The sequence below is a fragment of the Neopelma chrysocephalum genome, unplaced genomic scaffold (assembly GCF_003984885.1).
Source record: "Neopelma chrysocephalum unplaced genomic scaffold, ASM398488v2 Primary Assembly neopelma1_96688, whole genome shotgun sequence".
Lineage (NCBI taxonomy): Eukaryota > Metazoa > Chordata > Aves > Passeriformes > Pipridae > Neopelma > Neopelma chrysocephalum.
In genome coordinates this window covers 1,750,058-1,772,365 of record NW_020925333.1, presented here as the reverse complement: position 1 = coordinate 1,772,365, position 22,308 = coordinate 1,750,058, and the positions used below count along the sequence as shown (strand labels likewise).

Below are 22,308 nucleotides of genomic sequence, written 5' to 3'. Positions count from 1 at the left end.
TGGTTCATACCTGGAAGATTTTTCTTCCTTGGACCTGTCCACCTCTGTGGTGAGGAAAGTGGATGCAAGGACTAAACCATGCACTCAGGGAAACCAGCAGCACAAATCACAGTAGCTGAGTCAGGAGCACTGTCCATAAAACATGCTCCCTTCTCTCTGGACTTTACCAGGTTTGCCCAAAGAAGTTGACAGGCCTGATCCAGAAGGTCCTTAGTTTTGAAGTGGGGAAGCCAGTTTCAAAGTAAAAGCTCAGCGATTATCTTCAGGCTGGCTTCCTGCCCTCTGCCACCAGCCATCCTCTGCGTAGGCATGTTTACATTTCCCCTCGCCTGAGGTCTCTCTGTCGGGCGATGGGTTTGCTCAGCGCCGGGTATAAAGGCAGAGGGTGTGGGTTTCGCACGCACATGCACTGCACACATGCAGCGTGCTCAGAATGACACAGCCCAGTACAGTATTGAGCATTTTTGCCATGTTTCTTCACACCACATTTGGGGAAAGTGGTTGCACCTCAGCAGACGGTGATGGTGAGTCATTTCATCTTCATCTTTCCACTCCTGTGTGATCTTGAAAAACCTCAATTAAGAGCTCCAAAATGCAACTGCTGGGTTAAATATGTTCATGTTTTAACTTCCAGTCTCTCTTTCAGTGCCAGAACTTGAGGTGGAGGTGGAGCTGGAGGATACCTACTTAATTTTATCCCCAAATCTGCTGTCCTTATAAATCCATATGAAATAAGGGAGATCATAACTGTATGCACAGGGCATGCAGGGTCAGAGCTGTTAATCCTCTCTCGTTGTATCTAGTGTTCATGTGAGGACATATGCCTGGGAGGAGGGAATCACTTCACCCTTCTGCAGCTCATGGTCACTCTGAGTTGCCATTGGAGAGGGGTAAGATTCTGGCCTCTTTTTCTCTTTGCAGTTTCCTCCAAATAAAATGTCTCCATGTAACTCAAACTTGACCAAAACTGTTCCACTTTTAAGCCAAACCTTTACATTTTCTTTAAGCCGTTACGTGAGGTGTGTATCTGAGGTATAGTTTCAGTCTCCCTCATAGTACAGCTGATGCAGCAACTGTGCCAGGGGGTTCTCACAGCCCATCACTAGTAGCCTTCATTCCTTACTCAGCAAATAATTATAAATTATTGTAGATTTCATGATCTCATTTAGAGAAGTGAAAATTATTTAGCAGCATCAAGATCAAATGCAAAACCCTAAAAAGCAGCAATAAAACTACTGTTTCAGGCTGCTGTTCCTTTTCTCAAAAGGGAGATGAAAAATATGATTTAGAGATTCAGTCCCAGATCTGCTAAATTCTTATTTGTCTGATACTAAACAAACAGCAGTGACAGAGTTTGCGCACTATGCCTGAAGGACATGAACATTTCCTAAGTTACTGGTAGTTTAGAGCTCCATTGTCTGGGGACAAAAGAGTTTTTGGGTTTTAGAAAGAGAATGGCTGTGTTTCTATGAGTTAGGGAATCTCATTTTTCCCTGGCTGTCCTGTACTGCACGTGTAACATATGTGTGTGTAGACAATTGTACATATATACATAGATAAGATATGCATGACAGGTTTTTTAATTAAAAGAAAAGAGGGTCTGGCTCAGAATTGCATCTAACCACCCTGGGTTTTTTATTTGCCTTTTATCCATGCAATCTGCAGCTGCTTAGAGGCAGCTTTGGCAAGCAGCTATGGTGATGAATGTTCAATGCTAGTGATTTATTGTTGGTGTCACTGAAATCTTCAGGGCTTCCCAAAAGCAGATAGGTTCAGACCTTTACATGTTTTGTCACTATCTCCAGTAAATCATAATTTACTTAGAATTAAAGACAAATAGATTCAGAAAATCCCTACTGAGTAATTACCAGCTTTTATGATTTCTTTATGAATCTCCTAGGTTTGGCCAACAAATTAATCAATCCGGGGTAAAATCACCCATGACAGATGCTCGATTTTCACTCTTTGCCTTTCTGACTCACCCCACCTTCTGACAAAGTGCCACCCACCGACTTGGGCATGAGCGTACGCTTATGGGTGCTCTTATGGGCACTCTTATGGGCAGAGGAGGGAAAAGCTAATAATGGCAGCACTTGCCTTCTCCTCTTTTCTGAGCCTCCCAGGCACTGCCCCCCAGCCTGGTAGAAGTGATGGAGGCCCCCAAAAGGCCTGAGAGAGCTACAAGCAGAGCTAAGAAAGGGAAGCCAGGGAGAGAGGCAGGAGGGCACGGACAGGGGGAGTGGGAGGAAGCAGGTACGTGGGCTGTGGTGTCCCATGGCTACAGTGGTCCTGCTACCCACACTGGTATGGTTTATCCAACCCATATCGAAACTGTTGTGATTAAAATGAGTTCTGCCTGAATCACATCAGCACTGAAGATCCCACATTATTCTGTCCATGGAGAAAGTCGCTTCATTGACTTTGGAAATTTGGCCACTGACTCTTCAGTGCTTAACAGCGCCTTCGGTTTCTCACGTTGTTGTCAGTCCTGGCGGCTTTATAGCTTGAAACTGAAGCACATCCATAGCCTCTGCTAACACTCTTGGTAAAGGCTCCTGAGATTCCTGCTGTAGTTTGAACCATCCTGTTGGATGTTGTCCAAACCCATTTCTGTGAAGGACCTGTTGTGGCTGTAGCTATGATAGCAGATTTTATCCCAGCAGAATCATTCCCTTTCAAGCCCTGCCTTGATTGCAGCAGAGCTGGGCTCGTGGCTCTGCCTCATCTGGGCTTCTCAAGGCAAATATTGTAATCTTGTAAATTTTTAATTGAGTGAAGAGTCCTTAGCAGTATGAGTCATGTCAGAGTTATAAAAGCCATTCACATAGCAAACACATTTGCGCATGGTGGTTCTGAGGTTTAGGGAAGAATTATAACTGAAGCTGCATGCATACTTATGTCAGACAAAAAAATTAGTCAGCCCATGGAAAAACCATAGCAGAAAACACTCTTGAAATTGCTTACATCACACTATTGATGAGATTTAATTACCATATACTCTATGGTTAGTATGTTATTTCCATGAATAAGGAACCATGTAACCACAATGTGGAAGTTCAGTGTCAAAGAGGTAAAGTAAGCTTTCCTTCCAGTGTGGCACCAAAGCTGTGGTGTGTTGGTTAAGCCTTAAATGGTTGTTTGAACTGCAAGACTAAATATTTATTTTCATTTTGCAACCAGCCTGATAGAGAATGAATTCATATTTCTGTAACTTTTCAGCAAAGGAGGAGTGAGCAGCTGAAAAATTTTTTTATGATAAGCCATTTATTAATAGGATGATGAATTAATCTATTAAGAGGATGATTATCTGTTTTGTGTGTTTATGTAAAATCTGGTTTATGTAGTTTGCATATACAGAGAGCACCAAGCAGTCTTATAGAAAGGAAGTTAGTCATCTTAATCTCTAAGTTTTAATATTGCCTTGAGTATACATAAGCAAGTCTCCTGGCAGTTGCAAGTAAAATCTTGGGCTTAAAATGTGACATAACTGTGCATGTCAGCTTTGGGTGTATATATCTATATGAAATATGGAGGGTTTATCCATTTTATAAAGATTCATTTGAGCTCACTCGTTATCTCGTGAGTTTTGAATATACATACGTTTATATGCCTGCACTTCTACCCACAAATATGCAACTGTATGTGGTACATGTTTCTGTACATGTATGTCTGCCCATGTGGCTGCATTGGACAAGGCTCTCAGCTGTGTGAAACTGCTGCAAGGCTTACTCTAGTGTTATGCTGACTTCTGTGTCTCTCTCTTGAATACAATGGTCAAACACTGAGGCTTTCTGTGCTGCACAGGTTCTCCCTTCAAAGCAGCAACACTGGTAGAAGACACTGCATTCCTTGTCCTTCAAGGAGATTTGGGCTCCCAGAGCTGCAGTGAGAAGACCAGTAATAATTTCTCATCACCGGTTGCTCATGGCGATGAATGGCACTAAATCTTAGCTCACAGGGCATAGATCTGCCTGTGGGTTCTGCATTAGTGCAGCATTAGATGCTCCCATCCTTTCTGCTCCCCACCATGGGTGCTGGTGGCAACAGTCCCCTTCGTAGCCTCTGCCTGCACTGCTTTTGTGTGTTTCTCTGCATTCCTGAGTGACTTTTGAATTTCTTCTCTTACTCAAAACCCCTCAGATGCAGCTCAGCTCTGAGGTCAGAAAGAAGCACTGCTGGTGCTCTTGGCCTACATTTTAAAGCAATCAAATAACTCTCCTCTGCTTTCTCCCTGCTGTCGAACCATACGGCTTTCGGATCTTCGGATATGCTTCCATGCTGGACAAGGTCTGGGTCTCCCTGCACGCTGTCAGGATTGTCCAGGGTTCATAGGACATCACAATTTGGACTATGAATCACAGTATCTGAAGAGGTGATCACACCTCAGTGATCCAATTGGATTACAGCAGAATTGACCATCATTTTTTCTGGCAGGGATTTTCCATTGGAAACATTTCAATGTTTTGGTGTTTCCCCATTGTGTTTTTGAGTATTTACTCAGAGGGCAGTGAGGCACTGGAACAAGCTGCCCAAAGTAGTTGTGGATGCCCGAAATCTGGAATTATTCAAGGCCAGTTTGGAGCAACCTGGTCTAACGGGTGGCATTCCTGCCCATGGCAGGGGGGTTGGAATGAGATGATTGTTAAGGTCCCTTCCAATCCACTCATTCTGTGATTCGATTCTTTTCTCACTGCATCAGGTGCCCCACATGGCAAGGACATATATGAGGAATGGGTAGCAGAACACTGAGTAGGGGATCAAGCATAGTCCCTGGACACAAGGAAAAGGTTTATATGAAAGAAGACAGAGGCATTCCTGCCCCAAGGATCCACTCAAGGGGTCATGGCAATTACCCTTTTCCCATCCACTCCGCTATGGTGGATGAGATTTCATGTAGTGAGGCTGAAGTTGCAGTTTCTGTTGGAGAGGACTCCTCTCAGAAGCATCAGTTTTTGCATCACTGACCTTATACCTGTCAAGTGTAGGACTCAAGACTTACGCTCTTAGTCAAATCATGATTGTGTTATTACTCATTGAAGCAAATTGGCAGGAAACCACGCATTCTGGAAGCAAGTCTGAGCTTTCCCTCTTGAGCCCAAATTTGTGACATTTCAGAAAACTGTTCAGTACAATCAAAATGGGGCTTAGTTGCCAGTTGCCTCATGGCACCAAAATACTCTTGGAAGTGGGTGGGCTTCACTGTCATGGAGGGAGAGCAACCTTGGAAGGTGCAAATGGATTTAACTTCATTTTAAACAAGGGTTTTTTCTTCTTACTAAACAGGTGGGTTGATCCTCTTCCTTTTAGGCAACTACATGAAGCAATAACCTCCTATACAATGCAGCTGCAAATCAAATAAACTCTCAGGTTTGCTTCAGTAACATCCTGTGAATCTCTCCTTAGGGACTCTTGGAGATGATGAACCAGACAATTTTGACATTGATTGTTTCAGCCAGCTGGACATTAAGGACCCCTTTAGCAGCCTGACCTGCAATTTTACTGAGCTGCCTTCTCACAACACTAACTATACCCTGTCTCTGTGGTAAGTGCTGTCAGTCTGTCCTTTGGTAAACTTCTGGGAAGTGAAATCCTGAGCACTAGTGAGTCATGTTGCCACATGCTGGGAAACAGGGACAGCAGAGCTAGACAAAATTCTTATTCAGACTGTTTTGCCAAGTTTGAATACTATATTCAGTAAGGAAGAAGAGTTTACTGAAACAGAACATAACTCCCTTATAAGAAAAAAAAAGAACTCGAAGGGTCTTTAAAGGGGATTATAACACTTCCTATAGTTCTATCTTGCCTCTGTTGCTCTGGAACACCTGTAATTATGAATGCAGCCCAGCCTAAACTGAGAACTTTTTCGTTTAAATTAAATGATATTTGAAAAAACTCAAACCTAGCCTTTATCAACTGAAAAGTAAAAAATGTTTGTGAAGACACAGATCCTTACCACAGAAAATTCTTTAGCAAGAAGGTTAATTTTCCACATCACAGGAAATGTCTTTATCTAGGCCAAGACTAAACTAAGCTATTGTCTTTGGACACACAGACATGCAAAAAACACACTAGAACAAGTATGCAAAACCCCAACATTTACCAAACACATCAGTCATCTCCACTTCTTATCGAGGCCTTGAAACTCTTTCCACTTTTTTTTTACTGTTGCACATACCTGAAGAAGCTCAAATTTTGTTTCTTTAGCATACGTCTGCTCTTCCCTTTTCCTGAAAGGGAAAGTTCTGTGACAGCAAGCAAAAGAAGTGGATTTTTTTGTAACTCTTGTTATTCTAATCATTAATTGTTTCCTTTTTTTTTGTTCCCCCCCCATAATTTACTAGAATTTTTCTATTTCAAGGGATTTATTATGGATTTTGGCTGAAATTTTATGGCAGTCCTCAAACATGGGAGCCACAGAGATGAGAAAACACAGCTCTGAAACTGCCATATGACTCCTTCATGGTCAGGCTGACCGTTGACCCTGTATCTGCTACCACTTAAATCAATAAGAAATTTCTCTTTATCTTCACTGAGTACAAAACCTATTGCCCTATATTTAAAAACAGCAGCAGTAAGATATTTTTTAAAGATAGAAATATTTAAACACATATATCTCTAATTAAATAATACATTTTTTTCTTTGAGAGCTCCATGACTCTTAATGTGATTCATATCACTTGATTATTGTGCTTGAAGACCACAAGGAAAAACACTCTCAATCTCTCAAACTCCTTATTTGCATGGCATTTTCTCTTATTTCATACAGAGTCTCACTTCAGTTGAAGTGAAATGGGCAATCAGGATTCATCCCTTATAGCAAGTAGTTAATTTATAGTAAGACTGAGAAGAAATTAATGTCATATCACTTTGGCCAACAGTACCAAGGAAGACAACAAGTACACGTGCAACAACATGAAGAAACAGGAAGATGCATACTTTTTACAGTTCACTGATATACTCTCAAATAGAGACCTTTGTGTGTTCTCTGAGACAAAGAGAAGGGTCTGCAGGAGTCTGATTGTGACTCACATTGGTAAGACACTTAACATCTTGGGTATTTTTAAGATATAGGGGTTGTCAGGGGAAAAATAGCCCAGCAGAAAGCCTAAGCATCAATCTGGATGACATAGAGGCAGTATAAAGGAGTGTCTTAGCAGGGCATGTAGCCTGGACTGGGGTGTTGTCAGTGTGGTGTTTCCCTTGGTTCAAAGCTAAACAAGATTAACCTCTGTTCAAAATGTGCAGCTGAACTCTGTCTTATTGTGACACTCTACCTAGACCTGGGCATAGATCAAATCCCCTCCATGGGTGAAACAGCTGTTCCTGAGTGTAGATAAACTGTCAAGCAGGGACATGTTGTTCATCTGTTACTAGGGATTATGCAGTTTTGGGACTGACCACCCCATGTATAGCATGAGCTCGGTGGCACAGGGACCACAAGGTTGCAAGATCTAACTTTTCACACCTTGCATTGTGGTGCATCCTGTTGTCTGAACAAAGTGCACCCTGCACTGAGAACCCATGAATGGCCTTAACACCAACTGGGGACCTGCCTGAGCCAAGGAATAGGAAACTCAAGAAGTGTCCTTAGAATCTACCCCTCTTGGGAACTGGTCTCATTCCAGGTCTGCAGCCCCAGTGGTTCCTGTACCCAGGAACCTTTGTTGCCCAGTGCCTTCCTCCCAGGTGGGTTTTGCAGTGGGGGCTCTATCTCAGAGCACTGGTTAGAGGGACTGAATTTCAGGCCTTCAAGCAGTGCTACCACAGGGGTGGGCCATGCTCAGGAATTGCTTTCAAAGGCTAAATCCCTCATAAGCACCTTCCCTGCCAGTCAAACTGCTGCTTCAGCAGGCCAAAACCAAGCCCCTTGCAGAATCAGGGTGTAAGGATGAGCTGGAGCTTAGCATACCTGGCCCAGGACAGCCCTTGCTTGCTCAGGATAGGTCACCCTGGAGGGGCTTTGAGTTGAAGTGCACTTTTTTTTTACTTTTCAAAATCTATTTTCTAGTAACATTATTTGACTCCTGTTGTATCCTGGTTTATTGTCATTTGCAGTTAAGCCTGAAGTGCCATTTGCTATAAACATCACTTACCAAAGGGAGGCAAATGAATATCTTATTCGTTACCGTACACCACACTCAGGGAAGAAATACCTAGAGGGCAAATTAATGCACCAAACAGCCTATCGGCAGAAAGAAGGTACTTGGAAGGTAAGTGATGTGTTGCTGTGGTTTGCACTAATTTCCAAAATTAAACATTATCAAAATTACCAGTAGCATGTAAATATTCTCAAATCTGCATTTCTACAGTTCTCCAGCTGAAAACTTGGAAAAGTGCAATGTTTGGCAGTTGTAAACTTCATGAGTCAAAACAATTTGGGCTAGCAGCACCCTTCTCAGTTAGACACTTCTCTGGGCTAACAAAGTTTCATTCATTTAGGTTTTGCAGTGGGAAGAAAAGACATAGTGTGGTGAAGCAGTCTAAGTGTTTGGATGGTTTGATTTTTGCTGTGGTACTTTTGCTCTTATTTTCTGTGCTCATCAGCCAGTAAAATGCATGATTTCTTTTCTTATTTAGCAAGTTTCTTCACATTCCCTTTTTCACTGAGTCCTTCCAGGCTTTGGGTGTGGCCCTGCAGCTCTCCCACCCTCAAACTCCTTGAGGCTACCGCTGCTTGTGAACTGGGTCTGGTTTGGGCTGCCCAGCTGCAGGGACATCTGTGTCCCCTGTCACAAAGGCAGCCATGCAAATACAAGTCACGATGTTTGAAACCATGGGCTACACCTGTTTTTTATGGAGGGAACACAGTGTTGTCCACAATTTTTACAGGGGGAACAAATAGGATTTGTTACACAGTGTGCAATAAGCCAATAATGACACGAAAGAGAGAGACATTGATTATTTGTTTCAGAACTGTGCAAACCTGGGTGGCTGGTGGTATTCCACAAATCAAGCACCCAACTATCAAAATTTTTAACTATTTTATATTACCCTTTTACTATATTACTATATACTATATTACTATACACTATGTTACTATAGATTTTAGCAAACAAAAGAATGTTTGTTGGCTACAAGTTACATAGTTCTTTTATTAATTAGTATTCTATCTTCTGTTGGTTAATAATTCTCTCGCTTCTCCTGTTAATTAGACTGTGTGTTCAATCTTTCTCTTATTCTAGGTCCGTGGGTTTCTTGGGTTGTGAGTTGGTGGTCATGATCTGGTCCTGCTGGAAATAGCTTTTATCCAGCTGGAGCTAATTTCAGCACAGTTGCTGAGTTGTTTTTCCCAGTTTCTTCCTTATCTTGGGAGTTCTGCCAGATGTCCTTGTGGCTGTAAATTCTGCATTCTTTGTGTCCACTATCAGTGGTACATCCCAGCCTTTGTTAACCTCCTTCTGAGATAATTCAAACATGCCAAGCCCTAAGTCATAACAAGGCAATTCTATCAACAAGTTTTTCTAACACCTGGGCATCACTTAGAGCTTGTTAGCTCTAAGTCTGTTTCATGGATTATGTCTCCTTTCTTGTTTATTAGGCCTGAAAATATACAGAGATCAAAGGACAACCTTTCTTAAGAAAGTTTTACATACTCCACATTTTGCAATAACAGGAGAACTGTAACTAGAAGGAGAAAAAAAAAGGCGGGATTCAGGCAGCAAAATATATTGAAATGAAGAGCACCAGAGCTGTACTGTGGGATTTCAGCTTCAGAGTTACCTGTAACTGCTCTTTCACAAGTTGTCTTTTTATACTGCACAAATGTATTTTTTCACCTTTCTCTGTTCTGAGCCTTCCTAGGGAAGCATGTATTTCCCACTGCAGTGTCGACAGAAGCAAAGCACAGTTGACAGTCCCAGCTGTTTTCCAAAGAACTTTTACCTAGCATTTGTCTTCTTGTCAATACTGTCTGGCATACCTTGCTGTTAAACTAGGTTAATGCCAGGTGTTAAACTAGGTTAACACCTGTGTAGTAACAAAAGGCACGGAACAAACAGCACAATATTGCGGGGATGCACCTGATCTCACACATTTTTCTGAAACTCAAAGATAATTCTCCATTGTCTGCTGGAAAAATAACTGGATTTTTTTGTGTGTTTAGACAATAGAATCGCCACACGATCACGTAAGATTGTTGGGACAAAACCTCGAAAATAATGCATCGTATGAGGTGAAAGTACGTTCCCAGCCCAACGGAAAATTTTTTAAGGGCACGTGGAGTGAGTGGAGCACTTCCAAGAGCTTCAGGACAGCAAGAGAGCAGCACTCCACAGAGAGCTGTAAGGGCAGAAAGTGCTTTGGTCTACCTGGAGGAAAGCAGAGCTGGGGGGTCCTGGGCTCCCTGGACACCCTCAGCAGCAGGAGGGAGAGAGCATGGGGAGGGAAGATCCCACAGCCACAACAGAGTCAGCCCTCACAGACACCAGGCACCCCGAGGAGGCGACTCGGAAAGCAGCTGTATTGCTCTGGACTGGGGCTGACTCTCCACGTGAATTTAAATCTCACTCACGGGCAATAAATTCAGAGGAGTTGCTGCTATAGGCGCAGGAGTGGGTGGGTGCAGAGGGAGCTGAAGGCTGACTCTCTTTGCTGCCAGCTGGCTTGCAGGAGAAGGAAGAGCTTGCACTGAGTGTTTTGAGTAAGGCACAAAGAGCAGTGAAACATGACCTGTTTCAGGGCCCTGGATTTGTGTGCAAACATGGCACTTTAATCACAATCACGACACCGGCTAAAATCTCATCATCGCACTTGTAAGTGTGAATAATCCTTGTAGTCCTTTGGGTCCCTTCAGTACCCAGAGGCACCTCAGCATTATGTGGGAAGTCATTTCAGTGCTGCTGTCAGGACACAGCAAGTGGTGGTTTCAATACACTGGAGGAGATAGCAGACTTCAAACTGCTTTAATCCAGTCTGGAAATCCAGTCTGGAGCTCAGCCAAGTGCTGATACTCTGGCAGCCTACCTTTTTCCTCCTCCAGGGAGACAGGAGAAATGGATCATTGCACCAGTCCAATGATAGGCAAGTGCAATTCTTGGAATTAATTCCCAATTTATCATCTGAAAAGACATCACAGTTACAATGGCTTAACAGTGAGACATTTACATGCATTAGCTGATATTCTTTGTTTTCCTTCAGATAGCACCGTGGTCATGATTATACTCTCCATCCTGGGATTCATGCTGTGCATTGTTATGATTGCACTGATCATAATTTTTTGGGAAAACAGGTAATCTAACTCTCTTAATATCAGAAAAGGTGTTGGAAGCCAATCCTGTTCTGACAGTCTTACTACTTTCCCTGCTTTACCTGTGAAATATTCACTCTCCATCTCTGGACCTCTCTATCAAGCTGAAGGGAGGCCAAGAGCAGAAATGGGCAATACAGGAGACAGTGTTGGCAGGCAGAAGATGAACTGCCACTTTGAGCAGAGTTCAGTCTTGAGCCCAAAACACTGGGACTTGTGCAAGCCAAAGTCACCAGAAAACATGTATAGAGTAAGTATCCCGCAGGAGGCAGATTTTACTCAAAAGCAAAATCCAGAGCAAGAAAGCGACCTGCAGGTTTTAGTAAAGTCCCAAGAGGTGTGAAAACAGCATACCAAGGAGATTGACTTTTTCCCTTTCACAGGCTGAGTCAGCGGGGTGTTTGCTCTGCAGCACTTTCAGAAGCAGCAGGGCAGAGCCCTCTGCAAAAACAGCTTGATGGTGTCAGACACCAGCTCGGCCAGATCCACATCCAGGCAGCCATGTGGTGAAACCAGGCGCCACATCCTCCACCAAAGCAGTTACAGCAGAAGTGGGGCTGGAGATTGATTCATTACCCAGGAAGTCCTTTGTCTGCATTGGGGTTTTTTTATATATTTGGTACACAGCAGCAGACAGATAACTGTAAATACAATTTCAACCACACGGCTATATATACTCATAGGGCATTTAGAGCTGACAAATTTAAGAAAATGAACAGATATGCAGATAATCTGGTGACACTAGAATCTAAAGTGAAAAAATTCAAGTTTAAATATAGAAGATGAACTCCTTGCAAGGCAGAAAGCCCAGGACTGTTCAATGGCTTTCAGAGCAGCCTGTCCATGATATCCACCTCAAGAGAGGTGGCTGTGTGGGAGCTGCTTTTTCAGGATATCATTTGGGCTGTGCTAACTTCTGAGTTAAACATGGGGTTTGGCCTCAGCCAAACCATGCCAAGAACAATTTTAATAATTAAACATTTTAGACACTGGAGTTATCTGCCCTAGCGCTGTTTTATTTGCAAGTACAGATGTAGCTTGAGATTTCTATTTCTTGCATTTTACTGTTGCTGGCAACCTGTAGTTCTCTAACTGTACTAGAAGCGTTGCTTATGTAAAACTGCAGCAAAAACAGTTGAGACTCTTGGATCCCAGATATTTCCATGTTAAAAAAAGAGGTGTTTATACATGCCTGTATATACATCCACCTATAGAGACACTTAAATAAAATGAAATATATATTCATATACACATACAGTTGTATTTATATCATTGCAACATTGAATTTCAGTTGGACAATATTGTCTAGATGCATCCTAGCTGGGGGTATGCAGCAGAACAACATGAGAACTTTATTAACCAAGGAGTAAAAATAAGGCCTGTGAGACAAGGCTACAGTACAGATATCTGAGGCACAAAGAGCTGGCCAAGGAGTAGGACAATATGTTGTTCTTTCACTTATGTAAACATGCAGCAGCAAATATCAGCAAATTTTTACTTTAACCACAGCATCTTCTTGCACTGGCAGAAACTGGTTTCACCACACAGAGCCCTGTTAACACAGCTAGATGCAAACAAGCTCCTTGCCAGCACAATTTGCTGCTTTTCCAGTACTTAGTGAAGTGTCTTTCTTTAACTATGACAATTTGTGCACTCAAGAAAACAATGGTGGCCTTTACAACTCCTCTTCTCCTGTCTGTTTTATTCTGTGACTTTTCTGTTGTTATTATGGATAATGCGACCCAGTCCTAAAGCTTTGTGAGAATTAGTACCAATGATGCAATATGAACCTCTGATACCTCAGCATATCTCTCTTTTGCTGCTTTTTGTCTGCTGTTGCTGTTTCAGGATCAAGCCTGCTGTATGGCCAAACCTTCCTGATCATAAAAAAACACTGGAGAAACTATGCAAGAAGCCAAAAAACGTATGTTCTTCCATTGTTTTTTTCCACCTGAGTATAGAATCTTGGGAACAAAACTAACACTCATGAGAGACAATACGTGCATTTTCTGCATTAATTAGGACATATTTCAGAAATTCTGCTACATTTCACTGAAGAGAGCCCACATTTGCACAGGCAGATGCCAGCCAAGGGTATGGAAATAACAGACAATTGAAATAGTGGCTGAGCTTCAACTTATACAAAGTAACTACGGAGGGCTTGGGAACTTGATATATGAAGAAAGGCTGAAAGAATTAAGGTTTTTGTATAGAAACTGAATATAAGGAAAGAATCTTTCTCGTGAGAATAATTAAACATTGTGTAGTTTGCCCAGAGACAAGGTAGGTTCTCCTTTGGGAAAATGTTCGAGGCTTGGCTTGATAGGGCTCTGGATAACCCAATCCAGGTCACATTTCTCACACAAGGTTGGACTCAGAGGTCTTTTCCAACCAAGATACTTTGGTGATTCTGTGAAACTGTGATCATAGGGCTGGATGGGGACCTTTTGCAAACATCCCTGATGGTGTCCACGTACCCTTACATGGTCAGCAGAATTGTACATACACATGCAGTACATGAACTGCTCAGCCAGTTAAAAGCCAGATGGGCAAATGCTACAAACCATAAGGTGTGGGTTTAACCTGTTGCATTAAAACTGTATGTCTAGTTCATTTTTTTCACAAAGAAAGTCATCAGTGCTGTTCTCTCCAGCTAGTACATTATTAGCATGTTCTTAATTTAGCAGGAGGTCTAAGACAACTCTCCCACCCTCTGTGCTCCCCAATGCAGGGATTCCTTATGTGTTTCAGAAAGTCATGGCAAACTTTTACTTCCTCTCTGCTAAGTTAAGAAGGTAAAACTTAAAAACAATTGCCTGGGTGGACATACTCATTCCTGTGAAATGGCAGGCATGCAACAGATGGGTGTGTCAGAAAAGTCTCTGAAACTCCAGTTCCCACCACATCATATAGAGTACGAAACACTGTGAAGCATAAACATGCTGCCTTCAGGAGGACACAGGATAGATCTAGATTAATAGGGAAAGAGATTTTCAGCCACGTGATAGTTTATTCTCTGCTAACCTACTGTTCAGTGTGCTCAAGGTTATATCCAGAGTTAAAGAATAGCCTTTTAAAAACAAATAAATTATCAATGTACCTTTTCTCTTAAGCTATTACCCACTGTTAACTAACTGTGCTGTTCCCTTTGCCACACAGAACTTTGATATAAGCTTTAACCCAGAGAGTTTTGGTTATGTTCATATCCATAAAGTGGACGGTATTCGGGCAAAAGCTGAACTTGAAAGTTTTCTGCAGCCATCAATTGCTCCAGAGACAAGCCTTACAGAAAAATTCGGGAAGGGATCAGGCCTGAAGATGATACCTGTGATGACAGACAAAAGCAACCTAAATTTGTCTGTGACTTATGGAGGCCTCTGGCCGTCTGAGGCCCCACACAGACTCCTGGGCACAAGCCAGTTTGCAGTCACGGAAGGAAACTGCAGCTCCAGCACGTATGAGGTGTGCCACGGCAAGAGCGTGCCCCTGAACAACAGTGGAGGTTCCAACCTTTCCTCTGCTCCTCCCCTGGATCCCTCTGGCCAGCCCAGTCCAGAGCCCCCACATGATGACACTGTATCCCAGATGCTGCCTAACAGTGAAATGAGATCACCAAACAACGAGGAAGCCTATGTAACAATGTCCAGCTTCTACAAAATTCAGTAAACGTCGCAAGAATGACGACATGTCTTTTTTTTCCTCTAACACAAGCAGGACACTGAAACTTTCTCTTTTGTTTTCCTGTATCCTGTGAGTTCCCGCCTCCTCCACTCACCCTGCTCACAGTGCAATGCTGTATCTGCAAGGAAGTGAGTTCTCCTTTGTTCCAGCTAGAAGTAGCCTAACTTCAGCACTCAGTATGCTGCTAGCAGTCTCCGTTGCAGCAGAAACTAAATTTAATTCAACCTGACTTTAATCTTCAAATCTGATTAATTCGGAGCAACAACAGTGCAGTCCCAGATGAGGACCACAGCATGTCTTGTAAAAGTTAATGAACTCTTCTGTTACTCTCTTGGTTACAGAGCTATGCTCTTATTAATGCCTAAGCAAGAAATATGGCAACATATTTAAGTTAAACAGAACCAAATCCCTTTTAAACAGTAGTAACTTGAGGGTAATTCCTCTGCAGTCAGTGTAAATTCATGAGTTTGCAAGAAGACAGTAAATCAGAGTCACTATCAAGCATTAGCTGCCTGGGGATTCAGGATCTTGAACATCACAAATAGATTTAGCTGAGTCCTCAGGAGAAATGATACATGGACCCACTTTAGAAAAATGTTTCCTGAGGCTGATTTAGTTTGGTTGTTTTTTTTAGACACAAAACAAAGCAAAACTCTACATGCCACTGCTTTTTGCTGTTGGTAAAGATCTGCCCTGGAGCCAATTACAGGATCCACGGGTACTTCTAACACTTTTAATGTTTTCAATATTTCACGTGCTAACTATGTAAATCAAAGTCCCTTCTCTTCCTAGAAACTGAATTAGGACTGTAAAATGCACAATGCTGTCTTTCTCTGCAGCTCTTGTGCAAGCATTAGTCCAGCATGTAAGTACTTTTCAGGGCAGAGGCTGAGCTGACCATGTTTGTTTACTAGCATTATTACCAATGGCTGTGACTGCATATGAATACTATGAATTTGGATAGGCAATGTTCTCATGCAACATCTGACTTAGGAAAATGAATGGAATGTCATGGATTCTGCCAGTGATCAGAAGACCTATTTTATTTTTTAAAGTAACTTGTAAATTGCCAGGACATAGTATTTAGTTTGTTGTTGGGGGGGGAGGGGGTTGTTTGTTTGTTTTTGGGGTTTTGGGGGCTTTGTGGGGTTTTTTGCATTGTGACTTTTTTCTTCTTTACAGTATCACATTTTATTTTATTTTTTTTTTACATTATGGCTGAACCACTTCACAGTCCTCCTTAGATTCTGTACATTGTGGAGCACGTGTTTGGAGATAAAGCTGCTACAGCCACATGATTGCATGACAGCAGAGCAGTGTGGCCTTGGGACATCCAAACTGCTTTGTTGCCCTCTGGGATTCAGGTTCACCTCACTGTGCAGTTTCAGTTCCTCTAGCTGTTTGAAATTCTCCATTATCAAACTGTATTCACATTTCCAGAGTCTAAGGGTGAAAAGAGTCCTCTCTCATGCTCAGAGCTGCTCGAATTTGTTCTATCTAGTAATGGTCACAGAGATGTTGCAAAACCTCAGCTGATTCCATCTGCCTTTGCCAAGACAGCTTTGTGCCAGGTGAACATCAAAATTGATCAGATCACTGAATATATCTTGTGGTCAAATTTCAAGAAGATATGGCAGAGAGTGGAGCTTGCATTAAACTCCATTGCTTGAATCAGAATTTTATTCTGCAGAAGACAGTATAAGACAGAAAATTCTGGACCATATGAAGCCAAAAACAGCCCTCCCAAGACAGTACTCCACCTTCTTCACCTCCACTCAGCACCAGGGAAACCTTCGAATGGGGAGAACTTATAGTCACTGTGTATAATGGGGCCTCAAATTTGGCTCAAAGCATTCCAGTGACATTTTACAGAACAGTTTTTACTGCTGTTTATTGCTGAATGAAGCACTGGTTGATGCAGAAGAAAAATGATGAAAGCCCTGGACATTCATTTGTTTTACAACGCTTGTATTTCTTTTTCAAAAGAGCTGCTGGTCATGCTCATACTGTGTAGACTTGCACAGTGTGATTGTAGATAGACACAGACTGTACTGGAAAGATATCTTCTTCCAGCAAAACAGGGACAAACAAAAAAGGGGATAGAAGAAGAAGTAAAAGCACATCAGGAAAATTCCCTACCGTATGTGCTATGCTTTCTTCAATTTTATAGCCGTCAACAAATTTGATGGGTGTATGCAGATATAATCACTTTTTGGACAAAAAAAATAAAGCCAAATTTGCACCAAAGCCAGAAGCACCACATTGCTTGTCTATTGCCAGGTTAGATATAGGACAACACTTTATTGAGTAGTTTCCTTATTCTACAGGACAGAGCTTCCCTACAGCTGTTCACAAACTCCCATCTGCCTCAGTATCCACACAGGAGTATTGCTTAGCTTTCACATACTCCATGCACTTTCTTCAGTTCAGCATAATCTTCCTCCTCCCCACCTTCTACCTTTGGTGCTCTTACTCGGCTGCACACCCAAAAAGAAGTTGGTGATCCTGGTTTGTATGTAGCTGCCTTATGACACAGGAGCTGCTTGCTCCTTTCTCTGCATGTGCCCAATGGGCTTTGACAGCTCTTCTACAGTTGTGGTACAATACAGATGCTCTCCTATCTTCATTTCTCCCCTTATCTATGTGCAGCTCATTCCACTATGCAAATGTCTCCTAGCTATACACAAATAAACTTGGACTGCTGTCAGTTACAATACTGAGTCATGGACTAATTTTAATGATGCTGAAAAATGTTAATTACATCATCCCCTGCTTAAATTGTCAGCTTGTTTACCAAATATACTCCTCTTGTGCATGTTCATCAGACAGGCTGAAAAAACATAAATGCTCTGTGTGTCAGAGCACTAAGCGTGGGGAGGCAGGAGAATTGCTTCTGCCAGGGTGAAGAGATGGTTAAATGTATGTGATGTGAAGTCTAGGCCATGAAACAAATGGTGTAGTGGTGGCTTGACCTCCACTGCCACAGGGACACGTGCCTGAATTTGGTACGTTTTTGGCAGGCAGAAGCTGACCAGGAAGCCATCCCTTTTGTCAGCAAGGGACCTGGCAACGCTGACAGGGTATTTCTGCAGGGCAGGAGTGCAACCCCTTCTCACCTACTTAGCAGAAGTGTTTATTGAGTCGAAGACCTTACTTTATTCAGCAACGCTGCAGTGCTGGAGCCTGGGGAGAGCAGCAGTTGGATTTTAGACAATATGCTTTTGAATCAAGCTAGTTATCTCCGTAGTTGTGGCTTTCTGAAACTATCCTTCAAAACCAGCTGAAACGTCACATAAAGGATTGAGCTTCTTGCATTGGGAAACAGTCCTGCTGCTATGTCCTCAAAAAAATAATATAAGAAGAGTTATTCTGGTTATTGTTAAATATTGACTGCATAAATTAGATGTCACAGTGAAATTAGATTTGTCCAACATCAGCACCATCACAATGAATGTAAAAAGCCTCAAAAGTTTGTCAGACAACAAAAAAATGAGACACAAAGCAGAAATGCATTGATGGAAATGTCTAAAGGAAAAAATCTCTGCCACAAAGTTGGAGCTTCTCTAACACAAGCTAGTATTTGGTTTTCCAGGAAGTGTACAGAGACTAAAAACAAAACAAAACAAAACAAAACAAAAAAACCACACACACACACACACAAAAAACCCAAAACAAAACAAAAAAACCCCGAACAAACAAAAAAACCCAAACAAACAAAAACCACCAAAACAATCTGTACATTTTGAAATTTAAAAAAAAATGTATTTTTTGGCAAAAAACCCACAATTTCAATGAAAAAAGGAGATTCATCTCTGGAAAATAAGCACTTCTCACATTTTACCACAAACGCTGCTTTTCCACAGAAAAACAGGTTCCACTTAACTTCCACAATACCTTGTGCTTCCTTTCTTTCTCATTTTTTCCTACTTGTCAAGACATTCAAAAAGTCTGGATACTGTCCCCAGGCTTCAGCTGCAGCTCCTGTTGGGATCAGCAGCAGTGTTGTGAGCTGGGAAGAAACCTGCATCCAGATTTTGGCAGAGACGGGGCTGCCGTGTCTGGGGTGGCTGAAGACCTTGTGTCCTACAGCGCTCCCTCCTCCTGCAGTCGCCGTTAGCGTGAGAGTGGAAATGCCTCTGGAGCCAAAACCAGTGCTCACTTCGGAATCACGGAGATTTCAAACCCAGCTGAGGCAAACCAGGATGGTCGAGGGGCTGCTGCAAGTAGTGAGGCTGCTCTGAGCCGCCCGAGCATCTGGTGTTAGTACAGCCTACTGGGAAACCTGCTTTCTGCTCACCCTGTCCTCCTGCGAGAGAGGATTGTTGGAGAAACACAGTGGGCTGTAATCACAGCAAAAGCCACGGGCAGTGGGCAGCTGCTGGCAGTGGCAGGCTGCTCTCGGCATTATCTGTTTTACTGGGAAAAGCTGCTGCTGCTGCTGCTGCTCCCAGTGGGCAGGACAGGAGCTGGAAGGCAAGAATCCCTGAAAGCACTGGTCTCGCTCTTTCTGCCAGTCGCTGACAAGGGAGGCCATGAGCCCAGCTCTGGAATGGCAAAGTTGTGCTCTGCCCACGCATCTGCAGAGGTTTGAGAAGGCACTGTGTAGAAGGAGTTACATAAAGGCTTTTGTACAGCAGTGTGCACAGGTGGTTTCATCTGCAAAACTTCAGCTGCTTCCATCTGCTTCTGCCAGGAGCTTTATGCCAGGAGGGCAGCAAAATCAATCAGATCACTGAACATATCTCGTGGTCTAGTTTTAAGAATATACGGCAGAGAGTGGGGCTTGCATTAAACTCAGTTGCTTGAATCAGAATTTTATGCTCCAGGAGACAGTATAAGCCAAACAACAATTCTGTACTATATCAACCCAAAAATCTCCTCTCCAGGACAAAAACACAGAGCCACAAATAGCACAAAAAGAGCAAAATCAAAATGCAATGAAGCATGCTGCAGAAGTGCCACCTTTCCCAGGGAAACACACCAGAAGAAAAGGCTGTTCCACACCTCTTTACCCTCAATCCTTATGTTCTTTTGGGGTGGTTGGATGTTGCCACAGAGATGCTCTGATGGCTCAGGCAGAGGCAGGGAGTTGGGGCAGAGTTTTAGGGGAGTTATATGGGTGCCTTTTCCCTCTTTTCCTCAGGGCTCTACCAGCAATTTTGGAGCAAGCTTTGGTGCTGCCTGGTGGGGAGGGCAGAACTGTCAAGGCACTGTGCCATAGGGGCAGGCTGGAGCTCAAGGTGCAGGTGAAACCTCTGCCTCTGGGACTGCCCCACAGCCTTGCAGACTTAGATGCTCCTATGGTTTGTGCCATCCTGTTTAGCATCTGTTGCACAATCAAAAAGAAGAAACACTGCTTCAAACATGAGGCACCAACCAAGATCTACAATCTTGATGCTAACACTAGATATTGATGGTGTGCATTGCCACCTATCTCCCAAAATCTGCTGTGTGTGCTGTGCAGCCACAGGCTGGCAGGATAGCCTGCGTCTCCACCTATCTCCTGCATCTGGTGGGTCTGTGGCCAACATACAGCAGCCTGCAGCTGAACACTGGCATTTCAGCTTCATTTTTGGCTCTCCCCGATTGCAGACAGGGAAGTGCTAAAGGACGGTTCTGGGCACTTGCTGTTAGCCCTGATAATCCTTCATGTCTGGTTAAAATCCTTTTAACTTGCCATTAAGCCCTGAAAAGTGCTTCCTTTGAATCTCCAGTGTGTTTGCTCAGTGTGTCATTATGGTTGCATGTCTCCCAGGAGAGATCTTCCTACCTAGCAGTTGATGCAATGCCTGTGTTTGTTCCATGAATTTGTACACATATAAATCAAATTACACTTCTTACAGGACAGATTCCAATTTGTTTTCTACAGCATCTGATTAAGAGTGAAAAATCATGTTACTCCTTCCCAGATTATTAATTTTTTCTCCTGGAAGAACTATGCCTATTCTGCAGTTACCAGTTTTTATTCAGAATGCTCCAAGAGCAACTCTGTTCCCACAGAAGTGAAAGGAAACTTTGCCACTGACTTCTAAGGAATCTGAAATCAGCCCTTGGAAACATGGTTCTGTACAAATGTTGAAATGCCTTGTCTGTGAACAATGTTATTCTCATGCTAAGAAACTTACCCAGTGAGTGATGAGGTCCATGCACAAGCAGACCTGAGGAGCCCTGAGAGCACCAGGGATACATCACCAGGATGAGGGGGTTTGAGCTCTCCTGGCTCATGTCCTTCAGATCCCCACACAAACCCTGTTAGTCAAGCTCAGCGTAGAGATCTTGTCCTGAAGCACTGGCTTTCCCCAGCCACCAAAGGCTCAGCTAAGACTCCCAGAGGCCAGTGACAAAGCTTCTGTTGGTTTTAAAAAAGAATAGTTGCTTTATGCACTACTCCTCCTTTCCTAAAATATATATTTTTGGGGGATTAAGTAAAATTGGAAGGTATTAGTAATCAAAGACAAACTGGTTGCAGTTAGTCAGATTAAAACTTCCACTGCACTTGATTAAATATCAGCCTGTCAGATCGCTGTGGGGTCTGAAGACATGAGATAGCATGTCAAAAGGAAATGTTTTTTCATTTTGTGATTCCAACAGTCCATCCACATTGCTTTCTTTTTATTCGAAAGAGAAGACAGATAGCATGACAGCATGTTGTGAAATCAATTAATAAAAGAGTAATAAATGGATTCTACTGAAGCTGCCAAAACATGTACAGCTCCTCTATCCTCTATCCTCCAGATAGTAAGTTTGTTTTTTATGTATTTGGCACTTCAGCAGCATTGTTGCAAGTAAAGGCTCCTCTTATGATTGATGGCAATCACAAGGATAATTTTTCTACCAGCTTCCAGTGTCAGCTAGTATGCAAGTTTCTGGAGGCTTACAGGTCAAAGAAAATAATTGAATTTGCACACCCTTCCCTAAGGAATTTCAAGCAACTATTGCTTATACTGAGATCATGATGAGACAAAACAAAAACAGGGTTTGCACAGGATCAGTGCAGCAAGCACTCAGGACTTCAGTGTTTGAACTGTTAGCAACCCAGACTAAGTAAGAATGAGACTTCATCGGAAAGGCTCTTTTGAAAGGCTAGCCTATAACCCTGTACTGCTTTTAGCTGGCTACCAGCCTGAAATGGAGCAAATGCTGCCATGCACAAGCCAGTTAGTCTTTGCCACAGCAGCAGCTTCTCAGTCTGGGAGACCAGCAAATAATGAGAGAGAAGCAGAAAGTAGAAGAAAAACAGAATTAAAGCAGGGATAATTAGACAGCACACACACACACAGTGTTCTTTTTGTTTGTTTGTTTGTTTTTTAACAGTTTTCTTTGTTACTTTGTTTCTTTTGTTTTTTATTTCCCCACTGTATGGGCAAAGGACAAAAGACAAA

The 22,308-nt window shown here is 42.7% G+C and overlaps 1 protein-coding gene across 2 annotated transcripts in view; it reads left to right on the top strand.

Annotated features, from left to right (window-relative positions):
* Positions 1 to 380: 380 nt before the first annotated feature.
* The window catches only part of IL7R (interleukin 7 receptor), a 26,378-nt gene continuing 4,450 nt past the window's right edge, over positions 381 to 22,308 (top strand). Inside the window, exons 1-8 of one of the 2 annotated variants that reach the window (XR_003538480.1) lie at positions 381 to 524; positions 5,404 to 5,542; positions 6,879 to 7,033; positions 8,056 to 8,210; positions 10,103 to 10,280; positions 11,137 to 11,227; positions 13,094 to 13,169; positions 14,405 to 15,644. Coding sequence is in view for 1 of the 2 variants with exons in the window: in XM_027709148.1 (XP_027564949.1) it covers positions 434 to 524; positions 5,404 to 5,542; positions 6,879 to 7,033; positions 8,056 to 8,210; positions 10,103 to 10,280; positions 11,137 to 11,227; positions 13,094 to 13,169; positions 14,405 to 14,911 (1,392 nt within the window). In the remaining variant the exon portion in view is untranslated. Of the gene's footprint in view, positions 525 to 5,403; positions 5,543 to 6,878; positions 7,034 to 8,055; positions 8,211 to 10,102; positions 10,281 to 11,136; positions 11,228 to 13,093; positions 13,170 to 14,404; positions 16,633 to 22,308 lie in introns of those variants that run through there. The other variant, XM_027709148.1, reaches the window with a different exon arrangement.